At 38.5% G+C, this 26,093-nt stretch overlaps 1 protein-coding gene across 1 annotated transcript; it reads right to left on the reverse strand.

The window, feature by feature from the left end:
- Positions 1-269: 269 nt before the first annotated feature.
- Positions 270-26,093, reverse strand: MORC3 (MORC family CW-type zinc finger 3; the record flags this gene model as incomplete). The annotated part of the gene is made up of 17 exons (XM_009575858.1): positions 270-1,649; positions 4,830-4,993; positions 5,463-6,285; positions 6,875-7,062; positions 8,338-8,380; positions 9,220-9,294; positions 9,419-9,541; positions 9,652-9,756; positions 14,277-14,374; positions 14,829-14,948; positions 15,227-15,358; positions 16,588-16,735; positions 18,723-18,870; positions 19,152-19,366; positions 20,486-20,618; positions 24,392-24,464; positions 25,994-26,093. Coding segments are annotated over 17 exons (2,842 nt in total), but the record flags the coding sequence as incomplete, so codon positions are not given.

The raw sequence follows: 26,093 nt of genomic DNA on the forward strand, positions 1-26,093 counted from the left end.
GGGGGGGGGGGAAGAGGGACTCCCCTATCTTGCCTATAATAAAAGACGTCTAAACTTCAAGACAGCATAAACAAGTTATATTTGAACATTTTCAGCTTAAGCTCACCCTGTAGTTGTTAACACCACAGATAAGGAAACACGCCTCCTTTTCAAAATACTTCCACTCAACTAGTTAATCAAGGATTTCGTAGTCTGACCCATTTGTACTCAGCATGGTACATTCCGATAGGAAGGTAAGTTTCAGAGATGAGTCTCAGCACCCTTGCATCTCAGCCTGAAGGACTCCAAGGCAGACTATATGTTTAATACTGCAACAATTTGTTTTTTGAGCTAATATATATAAGCATTTGTATACATCACAGAACCTCTACGTCAATCCTGGTCAGCACTGAGCTTCCCTGAAAAAAAGGCCTTCAGGTCTCACGAGGCAGCGTTCGATGCAGAGTAGAGGTTGCCCAGGAATCCTACCCTAGCCTTGGATATGCCACTCCAGCTGGTTCTCTCCAATGGTCCACCACCATGTTTCCCATTCCACCAGCTGCCTTTGACTTGGAAAAAAGTAGGCAAGAGCTGTGTGTGAAATCTGGCCATCGAAGCCGTGTACTGGTACATACCTGGACTTGTGAACCAGCACCGCTGTGTTCAAATGGGAACTATAGGGTAGAACTGAAGATCCCTCTGACTGCGCTCAAATACAGACAGGTTCTTGAACGTAGGAAACAACAACCAAGTAACAAGGGCAGGACACAAACAGGCATGTGGTTTCCCATCACTGAAAAGGCTGAAATATCCTAGCCATATCTCATGGAGTTGTTTATGCTGCAAAACTATGCACAGATAATGTTCTTTAGTGACATCAAAAAAATCCAAAAGGGAGTCAAAGATCATCAGTTTTCAGGATAAAACCCTTAAAAAATGTTTCTTCTTTTGGTAATAAAACACAAATATTACATATATGGCCAAAATTTTCATCTACTAGTTACATTTCTATCCCACTAATGCAACATACAACATTGCTGATAGCAATGTAACAATACTGTAGTATACAACAACACTACTAAGGTTTGTTCTGAGAAGGAAATCAAGGAAGGTTCTTTTTTGCATTTTTAATATATTCCACTACTTAGATTTTAGAAGAGGAAATAATTACAAGTATTAATGCTTATATAAGATCAAAAGTAAACGAAAAAGCTTTTGTAGAAAAGTATTAAGATTCCTAATAATAAAAATATTTGCAAATTTAATTACAAATACATTTTAAAAGCAAAATCCTTAATTAAGTACATCAGGGTTGGTCAATATTGACAGTGTTCCTTTAAGAGGAAGTCAAGATAACACCCACTGCATCTGTGGGAACATCTAAACGCATAGAGTATATACACTTATTGATAAACTATGTCAAATACATAAAGTGAAGAAGCAGTATGTACAATTTTGAACCTACACAAAGGTTATAATGGAAGATCAAGTAAGAGCCTGCTAAAATCTTAAGATATTAAGTACTACTGATTTCATGCATTTGTTCTACAACTTGTCCTAAAATTTCATCTACTACATCAATATCATAATTTACTTGCTGCAAGTCTAGATCAGGCATGATTGTAGCCAGAAGTTGTCCAACATTCACTCGAAGAGAGCGTAGTTTCAGGCTGTAAAGAAATAATTAGATATCATCAGATGTAGATGAAGTTTTACGTTCAAATACTAAGTACTTTATTTAACAAAGCTGGACTAATACTCTATACTGGAAAGGCTCCATATATGACTTCCATAAACAAAAAACTGATGCAGTTAAAGGTGCATCAAGATAATTTCAAAATCTACCAGTTTTTCCAAAGCTGAGCCTCTTGAGTTTTAATTTTGAAGGTGTATATTCCTTCAGTTTCAAACAATTACTAAGGGCTAAACTGAATTCAGCCTTTCCCAGAACAGATCAGAAATATTTCTGAATGCTTTTATTTAAGTCAGCAAATAAGCACTGGCACAATCCTTTATCCCATAACACCTTTTTATTTCTCAAAACAGTATTAAACCCCAGTATTTTTATACATTTAGAAGCACAAACTACTACTACCTATGGGAACAAAAGAAGAGAAAAAGAAGAGAGAAGAAGAGAAGGCGAGAAAGTAGTTTGTCCAAAGGCTTTAAAATATAAAGAAGAAATAAGGCAAGAGTTACAGGACAGGGAAAATGCTATGCCTCCTCTTTTTGCTTTCTTTGCTGGATCCCCTTGCTCTGTCCTCTTCCTTATCGAATTGCTTCCAGATCACCCATCCCTTCTCTTCAGCATTTCCTTCTACCATTAGTTCTTTTATCATCTCCAGTAGCCAGTCTTCACAGTGCCATCATATCCCAATAGGACTTGTGGTGGAAGTTACTTAAAAGTCCTGCATATGTTTGCTAATTCTTTTAGGAAGCACAAGTCAGATGCTGTAAGAAAATGAAACACTGGCAGATAAAGGGGAGATTTAGCCACAGAAAAAATTAGATTGAAAGGGGTCTCTGGCAATCATCCAAGTCCATTCTCCCCTCCTCGCCCCAATGCGCATTCAAAGCAGGGCTAACTCAGATCAGATTGCTTAGGACCTTCTTATGTTTTGCAAATCTCCAAAGATGGAGATTCCACAATCTCCCCGGGTCCCTTTTTCAGGGTTTGACTACCCTCGCTGTGAACACTTTTTTTCTCTAATACTTAAATAGAATTTCCCTTGTTGCAGCTTGTGCCTATTGCCTCTCATCCTATCACTGTGCTCTTCAGAAGAAGCTGGCTTCATCTTTTCTACACCCTCTCATTAGGCAGCAGAAGAGAGCAATAGGATTTCAAGGTAATCCACACTTTGTAAGGCTATTTCCCTCAGCTTCCCCTTCTATATCAGATGCTCCAGGCCCCCACCCATCTTGGTGGCCCTTCAGTAGACCTGCTCCAATATGCCAGTGTCATTCATATACCAGGGAGCCCAAAACTGGACACAATACTCCATGTTTGGTCTCACAATGCCCAATAGTAGGGAAGAATCACTTTCCTCAAACTGCTGGCTGAACTCTTGCCAATATAGCCCAGTAGGCATTGAGTTCTCCCACCACAAGAGTGCACTGCTGACTCACATGCAACTTTTAGTCCACCAGCATCACAGGACATCTTCTTCCAAGCTGCTTTCCTATGAGTAGTCTCCAGCTTGTTCAGCTGCATGGGGTATTTCCAACACAGGTGCAGAACTTTGCGGTTGCCTTTGTTCAATGTCCAGGAGGTTTCTTTCAGCCCATTCTTCCAATTTGTCAAGGTCCCTCCACAGCAGCCCTACCCTCCAGAGTATCCAATGGTTCCCTCCAATGTGATGTCATCGTGAATTTACTGAGTTAATTTTGCTCTGTCATCTAGGCCAATGAAGGCATTAACCATTACTGGCCTCAATATTGATCCATGAGCTCAGCAGTCTGGCCAATTTTGACCCACTTCCTAGTCTTCCTACCCAAACCTCACAAATTTCGCTATCATGATATTATAGCAGCCCACGTTGAACGCTTTGCTAAAATGAAGGTCCACATAGCTGGTCATCTCATTGTAAAAGGCAACGAGGCTGCAAAGGTATGATTTGCACTCAGTAAATCCAGGCTGGTTGTTTCTGATCACCTTGACTATTATGGGGCTGCAGGTGGCTTCCAGGTAGATTTGTTCCATGGTCTTCCCAGGGACTGAGGCCACACTGACCAGCCTGTAGTTCTGCCTGTCCTAAATACGGGCATGACGACTGCCTTTTCCAGGCATCAGGAACATTGACTGCCACAACCTTTTGAAGATATCATCGCAAGGCCACCTCTCCATCGATTGGCCAGCCCCCTCTGATGCATCTCATCTGCTCCCATGGACCTGTGTACGTCGAATTTGTTTAATTCAGACACCTTTTATTACAGGTAATGCTTCACTCCCTAAGTGAAGGGAGCTGGGCAGCCAGAGGTCAGACCTTACCAGTAAAAAACAAGGTAAAGAAGATACTGGGTACTTCAGTAATTTGTGCCTCATGCACCTCATGTCCTTTGCTACTAAGCACCTGCCCCACTGAGCAGCAAGCCCACATTTTTCTTAGTTCTCCTGTTGCTGCTACTGTGCTCACAGAAGCCCTTCTGGTTGCCCTCCACAGGCCTTGCCAGTTTTAACTCCAGCTGAGCTCTGGCTTTCAATTTCATCCTACATGCCCAGGCAGTGTGCCTATATTCCTGAGCTTCCATCTGGCATGCGTACTTCTTTTATGTGTTTGCCATTTCTACTCACTGAGAGCTGCAAGCACTCTATTTGTAAGTTTAAACCCTCGTTTAGTTCAAAGATACACTCTGGCCATAAGCTAGGTCCACAGGATTGGTCTGCAGCAAGAAGTTCTTACAGGAAAAGTAAGTTTCAAAGCCAAACCCAAACTCTTTTCAGTAGAGTACTATTGATCCAAGAAAGAAAAATAGAATATAAAAGTGAAGTTCATCTACACGGCATAAGCTAATGATCACCCTCTTTCCTGCCTCCTTTCTTTCTCCTTGTTCTTCAAGTCGTGTCTAGAAATTATATAACATTTTTTGTATTTTAAGAAGTGTCAGTATGGCATTCTATTGTGCAATGGCCAACCCTGCCCACACAAATACCCAAATCATAAAAATAATTTAAATAAATCACTTGATTAAAAAAAAAAATGTTACCGAGCTAGGAGTCATAAGAGGCAATAGAAAAGAATTCCAAGCATCACATTTTATTACATGATTATCAGACATGACCTTCATCAAGATGTTTCAGATACAGTCAAAATCTTGCTTGAAATATAGTCTAGAAAGAACAAAATTGATACCTTTCTCCATCAGAAAAATTTACAGAGTCTTCTACATTACTGGTGGTAGAATCATTTGCACGTGCTACTGCTTGTGGAATTGAAGCTTTTAACTGTGCGATTTCTGCTTTGAGTTCTTCACATTGACAGGCAATTTGACTTTTTTCCACTTCTAGTAGTTCAATCTGGCAAGTAAATAAAAATAGTTTTATATATCAAATAAAATTGCGGTGGATTAAAATAAAGACAACTTATACAAATTTAAATAATTTAACTTTGTTAAGTTGACTGCTTTTAATTAACTTTTCAGTGAGATTTTAAGATATGACAAGACAACCTAGACAAACTGCTTTACAATAGCCAGCTGTCAGCTGAACCACTGTATGTGTGCTCCCTCTAAGCCTGCTCAGTCTCTCTTGTCTTGCAGTGAGACCACTCACAGCCTTGCAGTCTCTCTCAAGTTTGCTTATTTCTATCTATGGAAGCAAAAAACCAGAAGCTTCCAGGCTAATTTAGTATTTCTTCCCCCTTTTAGGTGGCTTGATTACTTAGTGGACTGAACTATACAACACATTGTGTACTAGAACTGCTATGAAACACCCATTAAAAAAAAAATTGTTAATTTGAAGGGTATCACTGTTTTAACAAACATACCTCACTTTTGTATCTGTCTCTCTCAATGCTGCACTTGTCCAGTTGCCTGAAAACATCGTCCAGTTGCACAGCAATTTCATCTACCTCGCTCTTATTTTCACCATCAGCACACTTGCTGCATTCAGTTTTTAAGTTCTGCAGGGTAGTGCATTGTTCCTTTAGTTTTGCTATTTCTTCTAAGGCCTGTTCATAAAGAACGGTCACTTCTGCCGAACTTCTTTCATGAATGTTTTCTTCTTCAAATGAAGAAATTGTCTCAGTTGACTGATGGCACATTTCTTTTTTTACATACTTATTATTCATTTCTAAAATCCTCTGTTCCAATGTTTCTACTTGCTTGGTTAATACTTCACATTTGTTTTGGTACATTTCTTTTTCTTTGTTTAATAATTGCAGCTGATTTTTCAGTTCATTTCCAAGATCTACAGATGTCTCAAAAACATCATTAACACTGTGCTGTTTAGTTTCCACCTCTGCCTTGGGAACTTGAATATCGGTGTCATCTTCCACCTCCTCCTTTTTAACAACCAAGTTTGGGAGCTCTGTCTGTGTCGCTGAGGTCAACTGTTCACTTTTTGATTCTGAAGTAGCTGCACTGCAAGGTTCTCCAACATCATAGTTTTCTTTCTGCTTCTCCTCTTGATCCAAATTAATACATTCAGTTTTTACTACAGGAACATCAGAATCTGCTGAAGGCTTTGGGGTACTGCTCTCCTCTAAAATAATGACATCATCATCATCATGGCTGTTGAATGTTTTGTCATTTAATCGAGGTGTCTTTAAAGACACAGGTGTCACACAACTAGGTGTCTTCCGTTTAAGACTGAGAAGCAAAATATTAAACTGATTATTGTATTGCTCAAATACTGCAAAGTCATTTGTTTCAAACTATGTTTAGTGTTTCTATAAGCACTATTAAAAACTACCGCTCAATAACTAGAAAGGGATGTCTCCATATTATTTTAAGATGTGTAGCCAGAGTAAATACCTTTCCTGTAAAAACAAGTGGCTGACATCCACACACTAAATTATTACCTTCACACATTATTTTGAAACAGACCCAGACTCAGTATTTGTAGGAACACCCCCCCCGCACCCATTCCTTAACCAACAGAGGTTAAGAAAAACATACTGCGGGGTGTGGTTAACACAATACAGTCTTTTCCTAAACAGACAAACCACTAAGCACTTTTCCTTGCCAGTGCACAGCATTTTTTTCTGCATTCACTTTTGTACTTCACAAGGTTTCTAGGTACCTTTAATCAACCTGTTGCTTCCTATACTGCCAAAAGTGACATATGAATTTTGGCAGCTATCACCTGAAGATGGGACTACACCCAACACCATCATTTTCATTAACAAGTTATTAATTTTGAAATAAATACGAATCTACTTTGTACAGGTTCACTAACCTGTTATCAGAATCAGAATGAGGTGAAGATACGGATCTATTTAAAATAAGCAGAGGTCTTTTGACAGAAGCATTTGATGTTTCTGGTAAAAGTGATCTTGGAACAGCTTCCTTTCCACTCACAGTTGAGAATGTTTTGAAGTCTTTACTTGAAGAAACAGGTGTTTTTAAAAACATTTCATTATTGATCTATAAGATAATATTAGTTAAGAATGAAAAGAAACAGACGTTAGTAGATTCTTCAGAATAGGTTTAAGTAGTTCTCCTAACTATCTGCCAACACCTAAAATTCTGACTGACATTTCTTATGTATGGATCTGCTTGATCTGCTTGAACCCAGGCTCAGTATTTTGCAATAAGAAAGGCTAACTAGACTCCACATTGCAAACCCCCGTTTTCTTAACTTAATGATTGCACAACTCCTCCCCACAAACTCTACGGATGCATGTGAAGTATTTCCTTCATGTTGGTTTAAGATATACAGCATACTAGAAAACAGCAAGTTCTATATCATAATTACAGACTTCTGGCAGATTTCTCAGAGGACTTTGAATGCTGTACACCAGCTGCACACTCCTCTCCATGTTCAGATTTATTGCTGTCAAAAAGTATTCTTTCTCTAGATACAGCTATTTTAAAGTACCGTGTAGAATCTCAGGCAAGAGCTTTTCCCAAGCTGTATCTCTGTCTGAAGATCAAACACAAAGTATGGGACAACCATCTCTGTTAAAGCTGCTCATAATTAATTCAGTTTGTCTAAAATGAACAATACTTTGCTTTTAGAAATTACTTTTGTACTTGGCAGAAAAATTAATACAATGAAGTATATAGGTTAAACCAGCACACGCAAAATCTCTTCTCCAGAAATCGAGTGATCTTAGGTCAGCACTTTACTTTGAAAGCAACTTAAGCTAAATCAAACTTAGGAAATTTGATTCTGAGTTAAATCCACACATTCTTATCACTCAACCATGTGCATTTAATTTGAATTTGAGTGCCTCCTTGCAAAAGTACAGCTACTGCAAGTCTGTCCATCCACACCCCGCACCACAATTTTAAGGGCATCTTTACTTTCATATCCTCATCACATCCCTCTACAACAAATCCACTTTCAATAATTAGATGTCATGCCATAAAAACACGTATGCGTGACTGACATCTTTTCTAGTACTATTTTGTGAGAGGGCTTTGTCCCTCTCTAACTCTTTCTTAAGAACTACATAGAAAGCAATGGTGTATATTCGATCATCGGACAGCAAAGATAGAGGATTTTTTGTTTACTAATAACGAGCATATCCTGTACAGCCGTCAACACAAAACAGGATGTTGAACCAGTCAGTTGGCTACTAGCTAAAGCAAACTCTTAACTCAACGCCTAGCCTATTCGATCAAACTGCGTAGTATTGTTGCCAGCAAAAACAACTCTGCTACCAAAGTCAGTTTCCTATCAACTTCAAGAGTTACCTGATGGCTGTACTCTAGTCGCTTCTTCAGTTTTTCCCTGTCTCTGCACAGCAGCAAGGAAAAAAGATTAAGAGCTTAGATTCAAAATGTTAATTCAATACAAAACCAAACCAATCTCAAAATCTAAAAGCAAACACAATACTCCTTATCTCAGCTAGATACAATAAAGTTCTAATGAACATATTCTGGTTTATTGAATTAAAATCTTCTGCATGAACTTAGAAGCTAGTATAGCTTAAAGTTAGCTTACTTCAAACAAATTCTCTCTCAGATTAAGACTTATTTTAAAAAATTGAAAAAAACCAAAACTCCCACTTCTAGAATGCTAGCCAGCATTAGTTAAAATTACCCAAGTCAGTTCTTTCCCATACACCTTAGCTAAGAATCCTCTTATTCTTAAATAAATGTATTGAGGTATTCAGCTGCTTCAGTGTGGACCTTGAAAATAATAGTTACCTAGACAGTCTCCTAACAGCCCTAGTAGCTTGCTTCTCTAACATCCCAAACTATCCTCATGCCACTTACTACTATGAAACAATGCCCCTCTTTGAGAACTGTACTTGAACATCAATTGCTGCATTGCTCCCCTTAGTAGTTATTAAATGAGAGAGGCTCCTTTTGTTATGACTTTCCCAATTTTGATTTAGGAGGGCAAACAGGTATTAAGTCAAAGAGAGAAATTTGAATGTAATGCCAACATGATAATAACAGAGAAAAGAACAGTGCTATTCATCTGTTCACTGCTATGATGAAGTCTTGATTTCAGGGCACTATTTTCTGGCTATTCCCAGAAGAGTTGCCATAGGTGAGAGAAAAGGGCATTTAGTTTTCACATTTCTTTTCTAGTGTTGAGACACTTGTAAGAAAGTCTCTAGTACTCACTTTTTCTTGTAAGTTTTCTCATACGTAGGATGTATTAAGTCGTCATCTTCTGGTTCTTCTGGCACATTACAATTCCTGAGTTAAGGAGAGGGGAAAAAAAACATAGGGCGTCAGAAAGAGCTTAACATCCATGCTTATAACAGGTGGTAAAATAAGAACTAAAAGCAGTACTCAGATATTCATCAAAATCTAATTTTACCGGAATTGTGGGTCAGGGTTCAGTGAGCAGTACCACTTTTCTGGCAAGTGCTCTATTCCATCTGGCAATTTCCGCCATTTCAGACATGCATCACATTGTACCCACGTCTGATCAGGCTGTTTTCTGTAAAGGAAAAAATATCAGAACTTTCACATGAAAATTTCATTTTCATGAGCGAGTGTAAAACAGTAATAACAGTATGTAAAATTCTTCTATTTAGAAGTGATACTCACTGTATCTCCTCAACTGGCAAAGCTAATGGATATTCTTCGTTTTTCTTCGTTTTCATTTCATTCCAGTAATCATTAAGCTTTTCTCCTAATGCTGCTATTGTAAGTCTAAAAATAAAAGTTTTTAAAACACCACCTTAAATAATCAAATCCTAGCACAGAAAGAACCTTTATAAACTACAGTGAAAGAATAAATGTATAAACCACTCCAATATTTCTATATGCACAACAATAAGCTTTTTGCTTTTAGAAAACCCTAGAAATTAGGAGTTGTGTGAAGTCATGTTTGTCAGCAAAGAAATTACTGGAAATATGAGCTGGAGCACAGACAAAGACTGAAATCAAGAGTGCTCAATTCAGAAGCGCTGTGAATGTACAGTGCAGACCCTGAAGCTACCTCACTTGTTCAGCCTCAATCATAGAAGAAACAAGTACAAAACCACCTCTGTCAATCCAGTACCAAGCTGTGTATTTGGCTGATGTTTCTGTACATCCATTACTGCAGGTTCATGACTACTCTAAGTTGATGTACAACAATACTACATGGAGATTGCAAACATATTATCACATTAATGTAGTATAAAGTCTACATGCTGCTAAAAGGAGCAGGCCAGTCTTACCCTAGGTTAATTTTTAGCTGGATTAGTTTCCTGATCAGGGCTCATCATGCAGCTCAATGATTACTAGAGCTGGCACACACAGGAGGGAGTGGTGCGGAAGAATAACAAGCCCCACAGGTGAGGTAGAGGTAAGACTGCCTCTTGTCAGCATGCTGAATTTACATCAGAGTAAAGTGGCTGGGTAACCAAAGCCTGAAAGTCAGTCCCTCCCTGCCTGGCTTATTCCAACACCTACACCGCCCCGTCCCTTGAACTAACACAAATGTTTGTGCAGTGAACTAATCTGACCTAGAGAGTTTTGATCTAGATCACCTCTGAACCCAAGTAATGAATTTCTGTGTCAAAAAAAGGAAGTACCACAAGGGCAGAAATGAGTAGCAATGCATGGATGGGATCACATCTTTCTTCTGGAGAGGGAAGAAGGGCAGGTCAGCTTACGCTGATCATGAAGTTACAGCATCAATTTCATGTTTCTGTTCTGGGCTGGAAAGTTACCTTTTGAAAACCTGTAGCACTCTTTGTGGAAAAACCTTTATAAAAGATCTTTCAACTGTAGTATCTCTATGCCCACATTACAAGTGTTTTTAAAAAGAAACAGTAAAAAGCATTCAATGCTCACTGTGCCAGCCTGTGGGAACAGTGCAAATCTTGGTCAACACAAATGACTATCCTACAGCGGTTCCTAATTCCTCCCTCTCTGCCAAGGGAACTGTTAGCGCCACTGCACAGGAAATGGTTCAGGGAACATCTGTATTGAATAAACTAACAAGAGATATTTTCCAGTTTGACCAATTCCCTGATTTGCTTTACCATGTGTTCTCATTAACAGCTCTGCTAGCACAATGGTGGTAGAAACATGGGAACTGCTTAAAGCTGGCAATATCACTGCAAAGAGCAGCACAAACTGTGGGTACCATTTAAAGATATAGGCAGATTGAATCTTAGTGGCTGTAGCAGCTATCAGACTTGCTGCTCCTCCTCCGGAGGGCTGCTGTTTCAACAGCATGAACGACCAGATTTATCTTGCTATAGCCCCTCGATTGCTGCAGTTAACAGCTCTGTTTATTACAGCACTCTGGTGTGGTTTCTGGGTTAACTTTATATACAGAGCTGCCTATAAATCAGCAATGCAGGAAAGGCATTGTGGACAGTTCACATTGCCAGTGGAAGCTGAACCACAACTGGTTGAAGGGCAAAACATGCAGCTTGAAAAAGGTAATTACTTCTCCTGCCAAAGTTTACCCCACCTATGTTTGCAAGTCAATACCCTAAATTTTTAAGTCCACATTGAAAGCAAGCCTTAGGGCACACAGAAAGGAAGTGCCTGCTCCTTTAAGGGCATATGGTCAAAGGAGCCATAAACAAAAACATACACAGACAAACCTGACTGACAAGGGAGGTAGTGATAAGAACAAACCTGGTCAGTCACGCTAACTGGTAGGGATATGTGGAGTGTAAGAATGTTTATTTTTTCAGTTGGGAGGATAAGGAAAGGGAAGGAGACAAACACAGAGAGTCATAAAACCTGACCAATTAGCATTAACAAAGACAACAACCAGAAACAAACCTGGTCAGTCACACTAATTGACAGGCTATCAAGAAACTGCAGGCAAACTCAGATTTTGCAACTGATAAGGATGCAAACCTGAGGGTCCAGGATGTTTGGAGACGTCAGTGGAACTATGCCAACTGATGAGGCAACATGCATGGGGAAGGAGGAGCAGGGAGGAACAAAAAGGAGGGTAGATAGAAAAGGGTATAAAAGGAGCTGGTTGCATGTAAAACAGGTTCGGTCAGTACAGTTGTCTGGCTGAGCCCTGTACCTGATCACCACAGTCTGTCCTACCTTCTTGTATCTTCTTATTTAATATTTTCTTAACTCTCTACATCATCTCATTCTCTATCCCATGTGTATGGCAAGGACTAAGCACCAGCTACTGGCGAGAGCTGTGTGTGTGGATTTGGTGCCAGCTCCTGGAGTCAAGACCAGGTGTGTGGTGTCAGCTACTGGAACAAGTCGGGGTCTCAGCTGCCACTCACTGGGGCAGGAAGGGTGTGTCCCCCAAAAGCTAGCTCCTGCAGTGGACCAGCATGAGTGAGGGGCTCAGCGCTGGCAGCTGGAGCAAGACTGTGGGTCACAGCCCATGTGCCTGGTGCTGGCTGCTGGGGGATGAGTGTCTGCATCTTCCCTGGTCCTGGTGTGCATGGAGCATGCACGTGTATTTGCTAGCAAACTCCAAACTGGACTCAGCAGTGAATAAGGAGGCCCCAGGTCCAGGCAGGGGTACCAGGCAGGCAAGGGTTTGTGCTGGTATACCCAGGGGGACTTGCAAATGGGATGAGTGTCTGCATCTTCCCTGGTCCTGGTGTCCTGGTGTGCATGGAGCATGGTGGCAGATTTGCTAGCAAACTCCAAACTGGACTCAGCAGTGAATAAGGAGGCCCCAGGTCCAGGCAGGGGTACCAGGCAGGCAAGGGTTTGTGCTGGTATACCCAGGGGGACTTGCAAATATGGCAGCAAATATGGCATGTCCGTGGTACAAGTGTGTGAGTGCACACATATTTACTAGCGAACATCAAACTGCACTAGGCAGCGTGTAGAGGACCTATGAAGCGGGTAAGAGGGCCTAGGATCCAGGCAGAGGGGCTGTGCCAGTACTCAAGGGATCCACAAATGTATACGTGCTTGTCAACCTAGAGTGTCATGTGCTTGCCTTCACTAGTGAGCTTCTATCTCTACCAGCTGAAAAGGAGGAAGGGGACTTGGCTGTTTTATGAGTCCTATATCATAGAATCTATGATTCTACGATTCTATGACTTGGCTGTTTATGTTTTATGCGAGTCCTATATGTAGGTGCACTTTGTCTGTGGCAGCTGTGTAACCAGCCACGTCAGTGTCCTCTGTGTGTGCCCCTGGGACACGTGCTCAGCTCTGCTACTGGTTGAACCTGCAAACAGGAAAGTGGCAGTTGCGTCCCTCAGCCTGGGCAGAATCCCTGGGTCACCAGGCTGGGCTCCAGTGGCTGGGCAGGAGGGAGTCCTGGGACAGAGCTGCTGGAGGAGGTATCTGCTCCTAATACCCCTTAACACAAAGCAGCGCAGAAAACAGAAAATAGCCTTGTCATCATGAAAGGAAAGTGAGTAATAGAGTGGAACAATTCTCGAGGTTTGTATTCAGGAAATTTTCCCTGGACAGTTTTTATACCTCAGCCTGAAAACTGCTTAGGTAACTCATCCCCTCTAACCCTTCCTCCCCCACATGCCTCCTTCCACAATGCCAGAACAACTGATTCTCAGCAGAGCAGTGTAAACAGACTAGGAAATTCACCTGGCTTAAAAACAATTATCATCTCTGAAAATTTTAAGTCAGACTAGATTCCCAGTCTGGTTCACAGTTTAACTACAGGAAATATCACACTAGATGCTGACTGATGGGATGGATGCAGATATGTGAAAGAGTGGCAACCCTGAGTTAGAAATAAAAACTGAATGTCCCAAATCACTGCTGCCTTCAGGATGTCAGGTATTTTAAATGCTCTATCAGGTAGCAGAGGATTTGAGGGCATTCAAGTCCACTCTTAAGACAGAAATTGAAAAGAAGGGCTCAAAAATATCCAACAAAGCCTTTCCAAAAAAGGGCCAAACAAAAATTGTTATGAAAAAAGTTAATAGTGTGGGATTCATATATCACAATTTTAGTTGTGTGCCATAAAAATATCCAGATCTCAGTGAATTATTCTGTGCTCATTTTACAATCAGTGAGGGGCAGAATTGCAACCAACCACTTTTAGGGCACTTGCTTTAAAATGATGAGTATGATACTCTAGACTTCACAATGAAAACAGTATAACCAGGGTAAATGTAAACATCCCACCCCTACTGTTCAGAACAGTCACGCAGTTTAATGATAGGACATAAGCTTTTATTCTTAAAGAAGAAGCCTTTATCGTCAAGTATTTCACAGTGAACACTATTCAATAGAAAGTCTACATAAAAATATACATTTACCTGTATTCATTTGTGTAGTCAAAATCTTGTTTGTTATGAGTTGGTTTTAGGAAGTTGCATTCAATAATCCCAACTACACCAACACCCATGTTGTTTGCCTGTAAGAAATTAAGATCTATCAGGAAAACCAACATATATTCTATGCCAATACTGCAAGAGTTTGTCAGATGTAATTATAAGCTATATATACTAGGTAAAAACAATTTTCTGGCTTACGACTCCTCTGCAAAAAAAAAAAAAAACAAAAAACAAAAAATTCTTGACACAAACTCCCTAAATAAATAAATAAATAAATAAATAAATCTTCTGTTCCATCCATCTTTTTGTCCTGAAAGATATGTTCAGGCCCGTATTTTGTGTATCAAGCTTAGTTTCGAAAAAACCATTAAAAATTGTATGCAGTTGTTTTAACTGCTGCACAAATTAAAAAAGGTGGTTTTATAAAGGATACATCGATATTCTAGTTTCCATCTGTATTCTTTTTTAAAATCAGTGTTTGACTGAAAATTATTTCTAAGGATGTTAAAATATTTTTGAGCTTTAGTTTCTTACCTTTAACTGACAGCCGACTCTTTCATAAGCTTTGATGAGTCTGTTTTTATGGTACATCATTATTCCATAATGATCTTTGTTTCTGCAGTTAAATCCAAAAGTAATTCTTACTGTTTTAGCCTTTTACCAGATATTAAGGAAAAATCTGGTTAATCTCATGTAACACAAAAATGTAGTTACTCTGAGTGTTCATTTTAAACTGGGTCCTGGAACTTTCTTTTTTTATATTGAGATAATTCCTTCAGTATGTCTTTACAAAAAAAAAAACAACAAAAAACAAACAAACAAAAAGTCACATGAGTATAACTGCAACATACTCAGCAGAATCCAGACAGCTTACATGAAAAGTCACATCATTAAATTCAGTGTGCAATGATGTAAATATTAGCAAAGGATACATTCAAAAATTTTGGCCTATATATATCGCGTTCAATGAAGGCAAGGCTTTTGGAAACCAGCTGTGTTTTCACTTTTTGTCCTCGCAGAATGATCTGCATTGTTGGCTTCAGATACAAAATACTGCAATAAGCCTACAAAACACACAGTAACTCCTGTTATTAAAAAAACACCAAAACCTCAAGATATGAATATTTTACGATACACATTATGTTTAGGAAGACAAACTCAAGTTTTAATTAAATTTTATGAAATGTGATTTTTTTCCAGCTGTAATCCAGAAAAATAGGAAATGCAAGTGTGCATAATAAGCATACACATAATCACAAATTAAATGAACAGCAATTGAAGGACAACTTTTATGAACATTACAAGTTAACCAGGTGTCTGAAGATGCAGTTTTACCAACAAAAGAGCTCTCAAACACACAACCCTCTTTCTTATCCCCTATTGAGAGTCTAAAAATTCTACTACAAACTTTAACTACAAACAAAAGCAAGTGTGTTAACTTTGTTCTAAGCGACTGCATATTATCATAGCTTGATAATAGTTATGCAATCTTCTCATAAACGTGTAGCTCTATGAATTTTAATTTGCATTTCATTTATCATTATATTTTACAACTTCTAATAATTAAAGTGGATATAGGAACTTCAGCAAGTCTTAGAATAATTGAAGGTTTTAGTTCAATTGGAATAATACTTTGAGTATTATCCACAAGAAGTGCCCAGAACACCTAGTAATTTCAGATGCACTTTCTTACAAAAAGCAGCCTTCAAAGCTTATGAATCAATAGTGGAGATAACGGTTGTATCAATTACCCTACAGAAAAGCCTTGTGCCTTTCGGCATGCATGTATTCAAACAACAGAGCTGCTTCCTCTACCTCTTTTTCAAATCTAGAAACGACACTTTGCCAAACCAAAACCTGTTTTAAAAGATCCACATGAGCATAGCATCAGTACTATATGCATGTATACCTGCACTACAATGGAAAGTTTATTCTGCTGACAACCACACCCACCCACCCCTATTTATTTTCTGAAGCTACTGATTGCATTTCCTTCTTACTCCTTAGTGGATAATGATGGCTACATTTAACAGCAAAAAAGTTATTTGCAAGACTACATAAAACCCAGTAATTTTCTTCTAAATAAACAGCAAATGTTTACGCAAGTTCACAAATACATTCCACCTTCAATTTTCAAAATTAATGTTGACATATTGCCCTAACATTTAAATTCTGACATTTGTCCTCCCCCCAATCAACACTTCTGTAGTATAGTACATTATATTAAAACAAAAACATACACCCTCCAGCTTCCAAAAATAAAAAAAAAAATTTTAAAAAGTGTTATACATACTCGCAGTGAGTAGTCACTTTCTGGAACAATCTGGTCCAGTCTCTCTTGTTTTTTATATCCTCTTTTGCCTGTTTCATCTAAGTCTTCTGGAATTCTGATGTCATATTTATCCTTGTCAAAGTCAAACTCTGTTTTTTCATTTTTATCTCTAAGAAATAAGATTAAAAAAAAAATACTAATTATGGGAAAAAAAAAAAAAACAGGTAAGATATTGTGGTGGACTCAGGAGGTATCACAAAGATGCAAGAGAAAGGGAATTCCTTGGAGCCATGGGGGTTTTCTTCACAGATTTGCTAAAATTCACATTTAAAGTGAATAAAGTTTACCACTTTCTTTCTGATACCCAAGAAATACAAGAGAAGTGATAGCAAGTGAGACATTCATGAATTCTAACTTAATTCTAAACAGGTCCCACTTGAAAAATAAAAGCAGTCAGTATCAGCTTTAAATTCTGGATGGACCAAGACACACACTCCTAAATGCAAAGTTTCTAAACACTACAAATTGCCTTCCTAAGATTTTTAATGCTGCAAAAATGACATCACAGCTTTCCAACTCAATAATTATCACAATTTCTTATGGCACCACTCACCAGATGTATACACTGCAGTATACTGGCAGTACCTTTGCACAACATTGAGATATATTATAGTTGGCATAAATATTCCAGAAATAAAGTCTTAATACTGAAACAGCTCTGGTTGTGGTTTTTTTTTTTTTAAGTAGATTTGATTACAACATAGTAGAAAAAACATGAAGTCCCCCAAAAGTGTTCTCTCCCACAACTTCCCATGAATACACTCCAAAATTCAGAACATGAAAGTTATCCTGCTCAGTCAGCTGAGTTCACTGTATTTTCTTTTGCTTAAGCAATGAAGTGATGCACATTCCTAAAAATGTTCATACCTAAAAATAAATGAAAGTCTACCTGGGCAATGCAAATTAGTTTCTGAAGCGTAAAGGAGGTGAAGTTTGTTTTTCTTATGGAGCAGGCGGCAAGGGAAAACAACCAGAATTAGTAATACATTTGTTACCTCCAGCTTTCTTGTATTAAAATCTCCTAAGCTAAAAGTGATTCAGGGCTCTAATACTCACAAGAAATTAATGAAATAAAAAACCTCCAAAGTTTTCACCTGCTATAATTGACCAAGATCTTTTTTGCCCTGAAACATTTAATCTATACTCATCCAGGTGTAGTTTCCCCTTTCCCCCGCCATGTTTCTGATGGGCAGCAATAAAGATAAGAAACTGAAAAACAAGCTAGTTTCTTGCCAAATCCACAGGACTGAAACAGTTCAAAATTGCTTCCTATGGATACCTTGTTATTTCAGGTACTTAAAATTAAACAGCAAACTAAACACTTAAGAACATAGTTCAAGACAACATCTTCCCAACCAATTAGTGCCATCACAGTTAAAGGCATGCTAAAGCTTTTCTGGACAGACCATCAGACAGGTTCCCTGCTAATAAGGCAGCAAAGATGGAAAGGAAAGGGAAAGAAGGTGGGAAGTGATGACACCCATCTGCCACTGCTACAGCAACAGCTGTTTAAAAAAAAAAAAGCAACACACAAGTCAAAGCTAGAAAAGGCTGGAAATCTATATTGCCATGAACAATCCCACAGAGGCAAGCAGATAAGTAAGATAAATACACACAACTATTTATTTACTTCGATTTCTATTTATTTTATGATAGACAGTTTAAAAGTTTAGAAAGGTCTAGACCCCTCTAGAAAAGCACTGCTGACTCCAAACTTAAAAAGCCAGTAATACTTGCCTGTATATGCAAATATTTTTGATTTAATTTTTGCAATCATCATTTCATAGGTCTGAAATAACAAATTTAAAATTTATCTATTTCAGTTGCCCTCTTGCAAAAGCAACAGTATCTTATCAAAGGAAAATATGAAGTCCTTTACATTCTCCTTCCTTCTGTTTTGTTACTTGAGATATTAGCAACAATTCTCATGCAACATCACAGCCCTTCAATCATGCGAGTTTGAGTCTAGTTTCCCAGTTACAGCTAACTGCCCACAGTCTTTTGCAATTATTCTACAAAAAACCCTTGCATGTTTGCATACACTGAAAGATAACATAAACTAAATGAGAGATGTAAGAGACCGGACTTCATCTTACCTTCTAAGATTCCAAATAATAATTCTTGTTCCTTTTTTGCCTATTATAGCATCTAGCTCTGCCAGTAATTTCTCCTCCGTAGAAAATAAAGAATGTGTTAAGATGGCCTTCAGGCTGTTTTTGGATTCTGTTGGATCACTTATCTGCCGTAAGCATTATGTTAAGGAGAGTAACTTTGAATGAAGTAAGCTTTCAGAAGACTTCTGAGGAAGCTTCTGCAACAGTATCCTGTACTCACTTCACAGGTTCTCATTCCACATCTCAGAGCTCCTACAAATTTAAAGGCTTTAACAAATTATAGCCTTCCTTGCATCTTACAATTTATTTTGGGTATCCATAAGACTAGACAAGGAGATTTCCTTTACTGATACTATCATCAAATTTTGCACGTACCCACAACTTTTCATTCAGAAATTGTTGAAAGGATATGTTGGTTGTTGAATGTCACTATAGGAACCATGACATGTTCTGCTTTTGTGACTTCAAGGAAAGTCTGAGATAACAGGCCCACACTCAGGGTTTCTCCATTCTTGGTGAAGACTATTGCATCTTTTCCCAGGCGCATGGACCCTGATTTAAACCCATTTCCATACAGTCCCACTGGAACACGGCCATTCATCACAGATTTCTCACTGAAGCCGAAGCTGAAACATATGAAAACGTTAGAAGAGTGTAAAAAGCCCTATAAAATTTGAAAACCCAAAAGACGCATGCAAGACTTATCAAATTAAACTTAAACACGAGTTAATCTCGTTTTAGAGATCACGGACTACTGTACAATTAAACAATGTACAGTTAAGCAAATCCTGAAAGTTACTCGTATAACATCGCTAAAACCACACTGCAAGAATTCAGGGGAATTTAATTGCATTTTTAAGTATGGAAAAGAAATATCATCTGCCTGGAATTATGCAATAAGCATTCTTACGGGATTTTAATAGTTATCCTGTGGCTTCACAATAAATAATAAGAAAAGCCCCTAAAGTGTTTTTTCCCTCTCCACGTGCTTGAAAACGTGTGATCTACAAATTTTCCATTAGTAACTACACATTACATTTAAAGTAAAACAGGTAACTGTATATGGAACACAGAATTTAGCAAGCAAGCTATTAATTATGGTATCTAACAGAAAAGAAAAATAAGTTTGAATTCAAGCTTGCTCACGTTTAAACCCAGAGATTTATCTGCAGGCAGAGCAATCTTTCATACTAAAAGAGCAATTGAACGGCAACCTCTTTGCTAACTGTAGAAACAAATGTTGCAGAAAGATCGGTTCAAACCCTACAGAATATTTAAAGGTAAATAGACAAACCACATCAATATAATTATCATTCCCTTAAGTTTTCTACAGTACCTTCTATTTTCAGTACTCCAGAGGGTTTGAACTGAATCTCCCTTTTTGCCTTGCTTGCTAACTTAAACTAAAGCAATCTTAAATAAAAAAAAAATATTAAACTCTCCTTAGCTCCACTAAAGAGCACTACGAAGAGTTTACACAGCACAACCACTGCATGGAAAGTTAAATGGGAAGGTTGACAGAAAGGGTAAAAGGAAATTATGAGATAAAAAAACACTGACAAAGTTGTGTGAAAGTTTTACTAGCATCTGTCTATTCTAGAGTCTCACTTGGAATAATTGCTCACTTTCAGAAATGTTAAGTTTATGAACAAAATTAGTTGATTACATATGAGAAAAAGGAATAAGCTGAGCAGTAACAGAACTGGAATTTTTACAAGAAAAAAATTGCAAAAGAGGTTATCCACCTTAGCATTTTGTGCAGCTTCTCTGAGTTCATACCATTTCCATTATCAGTGAACGTCAAGCATATATTGTTGTTTATCACCGTTTTGTCTATCCATATCTGTTTAGCGCTCACATCTGGATCATAGGCATTATCTGAAGAGAAAGAAAGCAAACAAGGGTGGGATACTAAAAAGTAAAAATTTAACAGTTTAAGTGTGAACATATTTTAAAGCGTTTGATTCCAGTGAAGATGTCAGATAGTAACTCTTCCAAAGTTACATAAATCCATTTGTAGCACGCAACAGAGCCTTATCTAACAGGAATACATATATAATCAATCTGCCGAATGTTAAGAGTCTTGCAACACTGCCAAACAGCTATATGGAATAGCTGTCCCTAACTTTATTATCGTGCTACGCTTGCACATATGTTTATTTGGTGAATATGGCAGCTTAACATAGTTCCCTAATCGTGGACCTATGACCCTGAAGAGTCACATGCTAAACTAATGGAGCTCTATAATTGTGGCCATTTTTCAGCTCTGCAGTTAAGTGTGTAATATAGTTGCAGAAATTTTGTGCTAGCACAGATATAGATTTCTCCGCTAAGTCACTGAATATTAGTCAACTTTTGCACAGAAGCAAGAAGCCATAGTTTTTAATAAAGTAAATGTTACACTAAAACCTAAGTCTCCTAAAATACTATCTTCTTTATAGATGACAACACTAAATCAAAACATTAAATGAAACAGCTGCATCAAAACCTGGCAAACCTTGCCTGAAAACAACACACAATTTCCCAGCTATTACAGGTGCCAGCAGAGGCAAAAATTTAGGTGGAGATGAGCAGCTCAAATGTGAGAATAGAAAACGAAACCAAGGTAAGTTTCTACTTTCGTTTCCTGTCTCCCAAGCAGCTGTTGCAATACGTACTTTCTCCCAGCCACACAAACATCTCTTCTGACTGGCTCTCAAGAGGCTAGGTTATCGCCCGCAATGCAGACAATGACACATCACCAATATACATGGCTGCAACAGCATCTTACCTGCTGCGGGCCTGCGGGCTTTTTCATTGGGAAATCAGATTTGAAATACTATCACAACTTCAGATAATCAAATTTGAGACACTAAAAAAAGGCAAGCAAAAAAAGCCCAACTGAAGCCCAACTCCCTGAATCCCAGACAGTTTTGTGAAATCTAGAATTTTGACTCCACAGGTGCAGGAGATTTAGGTGAAAAAATTATTGCTTCTCTGCTACCACATCACTTCCATATTAACTGAGCTGAGTGTCACAAATATGTATTTTGCTAATGCAAGTTGTTCAAATCTAAGAAGGTATGACTTTCACAGAAGGGAAGCACAAAATGCCTTAAACTAAATTTTCTATTTACAGGATTTGAAAAAGCTTGCAGCATTGCTACTGCAAGTGAAAGAAACCATGGCTCCACAAACATTTCTTGGCAGCAAAGCTGGTTTAAATCTCATCCGCCCTACCACCACTTTCTTGCATCTCTTTTCCCCCCTTTCCCAGCACTGTGCTACTCATGGAATTTGTGAGGGGGGAAAGCATACGGAGGAGGGGTGGGATGTGACGGCACAGCAGGAGGCAGTGTCCCTGCCTCACTGCCTGTTTTGCAGGTTCTACTGAGGGCCATAAACAAACAACTCAAGCCAACACTGCAGCCTACAGGAAGGAATCACAGCTTGATAGCTTGCTTTCTATAAGCATAAAGTACAAACTACGTCCACAGTGAAAAAGTTCATAAAATATATTTCAGCATCAACAAAAGAGGACATTTCAAGTACAATTGAAAGTTTGCAAGTATTCTTCTAAGACCATACTTTGTACAAGTCTTCTGATTTGCTAGCTCACCAACTCTCTCTAGATGTCCCATTTACCCTCTTCCACGTATCACCATCAGTTCACCTAAATTTAATCTGACTCAGGACTAATAGGAGAAGCCAGCAATATAACCAGCAAAAAAATGACAGGAGGGACTAGAGCTTAAAAGGCAAATTTTAGCATACAGACCATTACTGTTTTAGATAAGTTCGCATAAACTAAAATTCAGACCTCCACAATGTAACCCTATTTGTATTATTTTATATTTGGCATATGGTATAGCCTTATGTAGCCTGCGAAAGACATATTACAAAACTTATTTAAATCAACATGACTAACTAGAAGCCTTTACAACCAATATGTTGCAACTATGCTTTTGAAGCTTTGTTAAAGTAACACATATGACAAACCAGAGGCAAAGGAAGAAGACAAGTTTGCATGCCTTGCACAGCACGTCTATTATCATTCCAGCCAGGTATGGCATGGGGTGATAAAACAGCTGAAATGACTTAATATTTTGTTACCCTCCAAACAGCCAGCCCTTCCTGCAGGCATGTGGTTCTGGTTTCCTTCTTTGTGACAGCTCTGGCCTTATCTAGCTGAAAAAATTCCTACTTTCTTCTGCTAGGTTAATTTTCTGGAATAGCAACAGCAGAACTCATGCACAGGAAGCGAAGGAATGTGTGACTAGAAGAGATGCTCCCTTTGGCAGCAGCAAACTGCTAGATAAGCTTGGCAAGTCTTTCCAAACTACACCTTTATTTTGAGGAACCAGTTAAAGAAAGTCTGCTAATCATTCCCTAACTCAGGAAACAAGCAACTCTGAAGATACCAGTTAATGGCTGTTCAAAATCAAAGGCAAGACGATCAACAGGAGCTAGTAAATTAAACAGATACACAAGCCCTAGCTAATAGCAGATGACAGAGACAATAACAAAGAGCAGAACTCTTAGGACACTGATGGATGGACCATTACAAGGAACCACTCAAGTATAACCCTGACCATGTTCAGCCAGAAACTTGGTAACCCAGAAGAAGAAAATTAGAATGTTTGAGGGGTATTGTGACAATGTGCAAAAATTACTATTGGGTGTTTTGAGGAAGCACTGAAGAAAAGGGAAAGGTCAAAGTGGATGGGAGAAGAATGGTATAATGGGCTGGGACGGGGCAAATAACATAGGCTGATTGTGTGCAAGCTGGCTGCTGGTCAGTATGCTTGTATGATTGGACCCTGTGCTATCCTGTTGTACCTTCTTACTAAACACTAGTTTTAATTATTTCCTGAGTGACTATGCTCTCTATTCTCATTGTGGGCCCACATGCATTTCTTCTGCTAGCAAACTTCAAGTTGGACAAGCCAACAAGTTGGAAGAAACTGGCAACCATTGAGATCCAAGGTCTAACCCAGAGACCGGTAACAAGCCCCGGACACAGGTACTCAAAGGACTCCCAGGTCTCGGCGAAACACCCAGGGACGTGGGTAAGCATGAGTGATAAGTGAGCGAAAGTACGCATATGCGCCGCTGATGAACTTTAAACCTGGTTAGCCAGGAAGCAGGAATAGGATAAGGCCATTTGTGCTGTTCATGTTTTGAGCATTGCTTGTGTTTATGTGGGTTCTTGCAAAGTTACTGTCCTCCTGTCTGTGCTGATCCGTGCGTGGCCAGCTGTGTCTGTACAGGATCCAAGTGTGGATGCACATCTTTGGAATGTGCACTCAGCCTTACTATTCTCTGGGCCTGGGAACAGCAAAAAGCAGTAGGCTTGCATTTGGTGGACTAGCAGAGAAGGAATTCACTTGGTCCCACAGTCTTCTATATTTGGCAATCCTTAATAAATTCAGTAAAAAGAAACCGGCAAATCCTACAAGGCCCCTGCAATGGATGTCAGGTAGTATGTATGCTGTTAAGAAAGAAAAAAGTCAATCTGACTGTACCAAAAAAAAAAAAAAAAAGATGTAAGATTCTGAATGGTAACAACAGGATCAATTCCTTCCCCCACCCGAAGGAAGAAAGTTTTACAACAAGAAAGAAGTATGACAATCAAAGTCAAAAGTACTCAGGCAAGCTGTTGATCCACTTACCTATAAGTTCTGCAATTGCACTGAAAGGCCAGGTGTGACTGGTAGAGTTGGTATGCAAGAACTTTGGACAAAGCTGAAATAAACCACAAACAATGGCATTAGTTTGTGCTCTTCAACAATACCAAGCCAGAAAACAGTACGTTAAATAAAGTAAAATTAAATGAAGCTGTTTTGTACAACACTACCAAAAGGCTGTAATTTAATTTACTTTAGATATTGGCATAATAACACCTTTTAAAGGGAACATTAATACAGCTATTAAAGACAAAAGAGCAATACAGAATTCAGCACAGTATCATACTATATTCTGAGCATGTGTTATATTGTCATCCTATCAAACTCTTTACTTTATAAAAATATAAGGAACTATTGCTATATATTGATGCTAGAGGTTACAGAAAACAACAAAGACTTAGTCCAAACCTAGTAACAGAAGGACAAGCTCTCAAATATTAAAAATGTACATCTTAAACTGTAAGTATTAAACTTAATCCGAAAAGTGAGCGGCACCTAATATACTCAATGGCTTACTGTCCAATGTCATTGCTCCTTTTGCCCATACTGAAAAAAAAAAATCACCTGTCAGATTCTCTCAGCTACTGGTTTGCGCTTTTAGCAATCTGATCTCATATATTTTATCAATCTGATCTCATACATTTTATCCTCACTTATGACAAAACGTAACCAGAGAAATATAGCCATCACTAGGATTAGATGAGAATATGCAAATAAAGCACCTATTTATGGGACATATCTTATAGATGTCAGCGGCAAAAGTATTCTCAAGTAATTTATGAAAGCCTGGGTTCATATATATTCACCTAGATTGAAAAAGACTAGGAAAACCAGGACTAAACATCCATATAACTTAAGGATTTGTCAATGCAATGTTTGGAGAAATTTAACTGCTGAAACTGATACAGTTGCATTTGCATTACCACTGAGAATATCTGTAATTATACTTTTACAAGACCTTTAACACAAACCCACTGCACATACATGCTTAAGCCTCGCTGGCGTAGTTATGTTGATGGCATAGAAAGCAGTATCTACAAATCCATAACGCTGGAAATAGTCCTTGTACAGTGCAGTTACATCAAAAACCATAATAATCCACACTATAATATAAATAAAATCATAAAAATTATTTTAAAATAGTGTGTACATAGCCATACTTCATAAATTTTACAGAACTACTACACTGACAAGCACTTTTATGTAGTTAGTAAAGTCTAAATAAAAGCAAGCAACCACTTCAAATCTCCAAGTTCATTTATCAGCAAAAAGAAATAATGCTACAAGCAAGTTCTAGAGCTGTGAGCCAGGTACCAGAGCAGGAGTAAGGCAGCAGCAGCCGCCCTGGTTCAGATCAACATAAATTGCCAGGAAACCTCACCTCGATTCTAAGGTCATAAGAGCACAGGACACACTTTCAGACTGCAACTTAATCTCTGCATTTCTCCATTGAGCTAGAGTACAAGTGTGAACAGACATCATGTTCTTTATTGCCATCTGTGCTTTAAAACTCCAGTTTTATAAAATCTGGTAAATTAAGTCAGGCTAAGTCACCATGCCCCTTTCAAATTCCTAAGAGATACTTACAAATAATTTAGAATCCAAGAAGAAAATGACATGAAGCCTATCAATGGAAACCTCACATATTCCATCGCACACGGTTAAAAGGATCTCTGGATTTCTTCCT

This window comes from Fulmarus glacialis, unplaced genomic scaffold, assembly GCF_000690835.1.
Source record: "Fulmarus glacialis isolate BGI_N327 unplaced genomic scaffold, ASM69083v1 scaffold34804, whole genome shotgun sequence".
In the NCBI taxonomy this organism is placed as follows: domain Eukaryota; kingdom Metazoa; phylum Chordata; class Aves; order Procellariiformes; family Procellariidae; genus Fulmarus; species Fulmarus glacialis.